Source organism: Bipolaris oryzae (assembly GCF_000523455.1).
Source record: "Bipolaris oryzae ATCC 44560 unplaced genomic scaffold scaffold_401, whole genome shotgun sequence".
NCBI classification, from domain to species: domain Eukaryota; kingdom Fungi; phylum Ascomycota; class Dothideomycetes; order Pleosporales; family Pleosporaceae; genus Bipolaris; species Bipolaris oryzae.
The window spans coordinates 235-6,477 of record NW_006911677.1 but is presented as its reverse complement, the minus strand read 5'-3'; the positions used below and the strand labels follow the sequence as shown (position 1 = coordinate 6,477).

General features: G+C 20.2%; 1 protein-coding gene across 1 annotated transcript; it reads right to left on the bottom strand.

Annotated features, from left to right (window-relative positions):
- Positions 1-5,712: 5,712 nt before the first annotated feature.
- Positions 5,713-5,883, bottom strand: COCMIDRAFT_111148 (uncharacterized protein; the record flags this gene model as incomplete). The annotated part of the gene is made up of 1 exon (XM_007695705.1): positions 5,713-5,883. A coding segment is annotated over one exon (171 nt), but the record flags the coding sequence as incomplete, so codon positions are not given.
- Between the last annotated feature and the right edge of the window lie 360 nt (positions 5,884-6,243).

Below are 6,243 nucleotides of genomic sequence, written 5' to 3'. Positions count from 1 at the left end.
CTTCTTAGAAGCAACTACTACTTCTTATCTTTAAAATGAGCAAGCCCGATTAGGAATAGCTCTAATATCCACCGAGTTATACTAGTTTAAAAACTAGAACTTTTAGTAACACGTTTTTTTCATGTCACCCCTCTGTATAATATTTAGAAATAGATATAAAATTGATATAATAAACTTAGTCTAGAGTTTTTATAAAGCTACTCTAAAATAGATACTATTTTAAACTTTAATTTTATAGTATTAGTTAGTATTTTATAAATAAGTAATAGTAAAGAATTATAAGAGTACTATATCTAAGAAATAACTATAACATTAATAGTCTATCTAAATAACTATATATATAAATCTTTAAAAAGATCTATATCTTCTTAAATATATTTAAGTAGTAAAACTAAAAAGAAGTAATACTTTTAATAGCTATAAGTAGTAGACTACTATAACTCTAGAATCCTGCGTAGTATAAGATCTTAACTAGCTACTCTGAGTATAAGATAGAGAATATCTACTAATCTACTAGAGTTATATTGTTATTATAAGTATTAAATAATTATTTCTATTAAAGCTTAGTCGAAAAAGTATTACTAGTAAAGATAAAGTTTAGTTCTTGATTATTAGATTAATAAGATAACTTAAGATATATAACTAAAGTAAAAGTTATTAGCTTAGTTAGAGTAAAAGCTTAAAAACTAAATATAATTATTAGTTATTAGTATAAAAAAGAAAAAGAAGAAAAAGTATAATTATATATAATACTAAAGTTAATTCTACTATTATAGTAAGAAACTTATATTAAAGAATATTGACTAGTATATAAAGAGGCGTATACTATTTTACTTAATAAATATTTTAAATGACAGTATGGAATTAAGAAAATAATTATATAGTTCTCTATCTTAAAGTATACTATACTAGAAATTCTTTAAGTATAACTCTCTATATAAGAGATTAAGAATTAGATTAATATCTTACTTTTAAACTATAGAGTAGTCTACTAGACTAGATTCTTTATATAAATATAAAGAGAAAAGAAAAAAGAGAATAAAGAGAATTAAAGCTCTTTTTATACATAATAGAAGACATAGAAGTAAGAGAGATAAGAGTAGTAGTAAAGATTAATCTAGTATAGAGATAAGTACTAAGTATCTTACTTACTATAGATAAAAAAATAGTATTAAATATATATATAGTATACTTAGATATAAAACCTATTATATCTATTAACAAGTTTACTAAATAAGATATTAAAATAAGGCTAAAGATTAATTAGATTATATACTAAGTATGATACTAGATAAAAAAAATAATAAGTTTATTGTTACTTAATATAGTTAGACTATAGATAGACTAATGATTTATAAGTCTAAATTACTTAATTATTAAGAGTATAGTTAATATAAAGAATAATTAGATAATCTTTAGTCTAAGAGAGTATATAATAAATTTCAAAGATAGAGAATTTATTGATTAGTAAATTAATCTAATTTCGATTATATAATTATGAAAATATTTAGATATCTATTAAGATTAGACGTTAGAAAAGAGTAAACTAATAAAGAAAAGCCTATAATTAATAGATTTAGTTAGACTAGAAATAAAAGTATATAGTTTAATAATCTATTAATCTGGATTAGTAGATTAATTAGTCTATTATCTTAAAATATTCTATATATTTAAAGCTCCTAATATATAATCGTAATATCTTTAGTTAATATATTAGATTAGAAAATAGTAAAAGGCTAAAATAGAATAGAGATAGAACTATACTAAATACTTAATAGAAAAGAAATAGTAGAACTATATATAGAATAATCTAAAAAAGAAGAAAAAATAACTAAATACTAAGAAACTATATATAGATTACTATAATACTAAGAAGTAGTTAGAGTCTTATATAGTAGATAACTAACCTTAGACTTAAGAACTAACTTATAACTAGTATAATAGCTATTAGAATAACTACTAAATATAATATATTCATTAAACAAACCTTAATAATACTTTCTTAGTGTCTTAAAAGCAGACGTATAATAATAATAATTATTATACAGAGGGGTGACATGAAAAAAAAGTAAATAGAAAGGTTCTAGTTTTTAAACTAATATAACTGAACAAATATTAGAGCTATTCCTAATCATGCTAGCTTATTTTAAAGATAAGAAATTGAGGTTTTACCCAGATAGGCTTAGTATATACTTATTTAGCATAGTTAAGGCACTAAATAGTTCTAAAGTAGAGCCTGAAAAAACGCTAATTTTAAGCTTAAATATCTGTTTAAGTAGGGTATCTTTTTTCTTTAGAATTATATATAGTATATCATAGGCTTTAAAGACTAGAAGTCTATAGTTTAAAGCTAATTAATAGAGAATTAAAAAATTTAAAGCTTATTTTAATATAAGCTGGTTTATACTAAAAACTTAGTAATAATAGCTACTAATACTTGGTTTACTAGCCTTTACCTTCTATTACCTACCTATAATAGTTAAGTAAAGATAAAATATAGTTATCTACTACCTGTTATAGAATAGCTTACTACTCTTCTAAAATTGCTTATTTAAACGTTTTAACGCTCTCTTTATCAAGCCTAATATCTAAAGAATATATTTTTCGTTTATTTAAACGATCTTTAAGTAATTTCTAAAAGTTTTTAATTGTATTTAAATCTAGGCTATAGAGAGAGTGTAGATAAAGTTTTTTTTTATTTCTTAAAACTAGCTTAAAATGTTTTTAGTTTTATTAATTTTAGATTTATTTTACTAAAATGATTAACCTAGATAGCTATTAGTATATATTATATCTTATATAAATTAGAATATTAATAAAAACTCTAGTTATTTAAATTGAAATAAGTTAACTAAAAGAGATTATTAATTAAACTTACCGCGTATAATATTTAGTTTAACTTGCGGTATTAGAGCTTTCGTTGGATAATGATAATTTTTCTAATTAATAGTTATCTCTAGCGTTTTAATAACTACTATATTAGATTTACTACCTATCTAAATAGCTCTCTAAACTTAAATTCTAATATCGCGGCCTATATCTCTATTTCTAAGCTAGATATTGAATAGAATAAATTAGCCTATTAGGATTTTTTTGAAACTTACTTATATTAGCTATAGAAACGTATTTCTTACTAAGATTAAATTTTTACCTCATTCTAACCCCTTCGCTTTTAGAACCGTGCCTACGTTATATTACTAACCTATTAGAAAATTTTATTTCACTAAAATCAATATTTTCTAGCTCTTCAACCCTCTCTTTAGCGTATTTAAGACAATTTTTAGCTTTAAAATTATTTAAAATAGCTTTTTTTTAGTAATGTTATAATAATAATCTTCTACTTTTAAAGGTTATTATAAGCTTTTAATAGTTGTATTAAGATTATTTTTAGGAAACAATGTCTTATTTTATTTTTTAGAGCTTCTAGTTAAGTCTCTATTAATAGCTCTTTTAACTTTAGGAGTAATCTTTAAACTCTGAGCATTTTTAGCTCGTACTTTTAAGCTATTTAGCTCTTTATTTCTCTTAACTTAGCTAATAGTATTATAAATTAATTTAGGAGGTTTATTTATTATATTAATAATATCTTTAATAGAAATATCTCTATTTAAGAAATAGCAAATTTTAGCTTTAAAATTTAAAGATTTTATAGCTATTTTAAGGATTTAGAGCTTTAGAATTTTTTTCTAGAAAGATAAGAACATCGACTTTAAGCTTACTAAGCTAGATTACTAATCCTACCTATCCAAGCTCACTCTAATTTATTCTTAATTTTTTATCTAATGAAATAACTTATAAATAATAGCTTAAATTTATATTACTTAATCTCTATATATAGATTTATTTTATATATTGTTTCTAGGTATTTTTATACGTCTAATAAAGAGATATTTAAGCTTAAAACTAGCCTTTTTTTAAGGCTCTAGTTTAGAGCTATTTAGTGTCTTAACCGTGCTAAGTCAGCATATACTAATCCCTATCTAGGTAAAACTTCTACTTCTTATTTTCAAAATTAGTTAGCCTAATTAAGGATAGCTCTAATATTTGTTTAGTTATCTTAGTTTAAAAACTAGAACCTTTTTAATTACTCTTTTTAATATCACCCCTCTATTTTAATCTATACTTATAGTTACTAAAAAGACCTATTAGTTTNTAAAGAAAGTATCGTAAGGAGGTAAAATAAATACTTTCTAAAATATAAGATAGCTCATATAAGATTAAATAGATTTAATTATAAATAACTTAGTAGTAGATAATATAGGTTATAAGTAAATTAATTGTATCTAGGTAACGATTTAACTATAGACTTTAAGCTTCTTTTATAAAAAGCTTATGGACTTATCTAACTCTAAAGTCTATTTTATATTTATAAAAAAAATACTAAGTAATCTATTAAAAATACTTAAATTGGTGATTTAGGATATTTATAAACGTTTGATAAGCTATTACTAATATAAAACTAATTAAATAATAAGAAATTAAATACTTAATTTAAAATTAAATACAGAGAAATAGTCAGCAGTTAATAAATAGCTTAAAACTAATACTAGTGAATATCTTTAAACTTATTTATGATACTTAATTTGTATAGAAATCTACTAGATGATTTAATAGTACTATTATTATAATAGTAACTAAAAAAAAGATTATATATAAATTAAGTTATTAAACTTATATAGTCTCTTAATTCATATAGTTTCCTTAGTTTTTATAAACAAAAGTTATCATTTTTTAATTTTTTATTCTAGTATTTTCTTTTATTAATATATTATATTTTGAACTATAACTTTATATAAGTTAAATTTTATACTTTTTCTATAAGTTATAGCTTAATACTCTATAACTAAGGATTATTAAAGTAAAGTATTATTAATTTTATATTCTATCATATATAGAATATTATTAATATCTATTATTTAGCTCTTAAAAGCTTATTTAATAATAAATCTAAATCTATACTATTTATTAAAAATAATACTTAACGAACTTAGAGGTTAAAGACCTAAGCAGGAATAAATTAAGTTAAATAACTTTTTTATTCTTTTAAATTAACTAAACTAACTGTAATAATAAAATCTTAAGACTTATTTTTATTCGTAGCTTTTGTAAAATTATTATCTAATATTATTTTAGTATTTTTATATACTAAGTTAATATTATTTTCTATTATATTATCTCTAATAAAGTAATAGGTAATATCTATATATTTTATTCTAGTATAATAAATTAGATTTTCAGCAAACTTACTAGTACTTTAGCTATCTTTTTATATAATATTTATTATAATAAAGATTTCTTTTTAATCTTTAGTAGAGATATAGCTAAATAATTCTTTTATAAAGTTTTTAAAATATATACTCTCTTTAGTAGCGTCTTTTAAAGCTATATATATAGCTTTAGCGCTTAAAATTATAACTACTTTTCATAGTTTAGAAATCTAACTAATAGCTATATTTTTATTCTCCTATATACTCTCTTTAGTAGCTTCTTTTAAAGCTATATATATAGCTTTAGCGCTTAAAATTATAACTACTTTTCATAGTTTAGAAATCTAACTAATAGCTATATTTTTATTCTCCTAGTTATTTAAGTTATTTTTTAAATAAAAATATTTTTTGTAGTTAATTTTCTACTATCTATATCACCCCCCTAATCAGAATCACTAATTTATATCAAATTAATAATTTTATTAATATTAATTAATAATTCAAATTATAGAGTTAAATCTAAGCTATAATCTTTAGTAGTTAATAAATAAAGAAATATATTATTTGGATATTTATAACATTTTAAGCTTAGATTAGATATATATCTAATTAGATAATTAATACTAAAAACTAGATTAGGCCGAGTCGAGATAATTAAATAAATTAAACTACTAATTTCTTTTTAAATAATTGTTTATTAAGCTAGAATTATCTTCTTCTCAGTTTTTTAATAGTTTTATAACTATTAACATTAGTATAGTATTATTTTTATTTAATGTGTTTATTAAACTTGAATAAGTATTTATTTATAAAACCTCTTTATATTATAATTATAGATTTTTTAAATCTATCTATAATAGTTTTAATAACTAGAAATTTATTTATTTCTTCTAGATTATTAATTTCTAATTTAGATATCTTAGAAATTTTATTATAAAGATTATTATATCAATATTTATTTTTTATATAAACTAATATATTATCTACGTGTGTAGCTAAAATAATAGATTTATTTTTACTGATATAAATACTATTA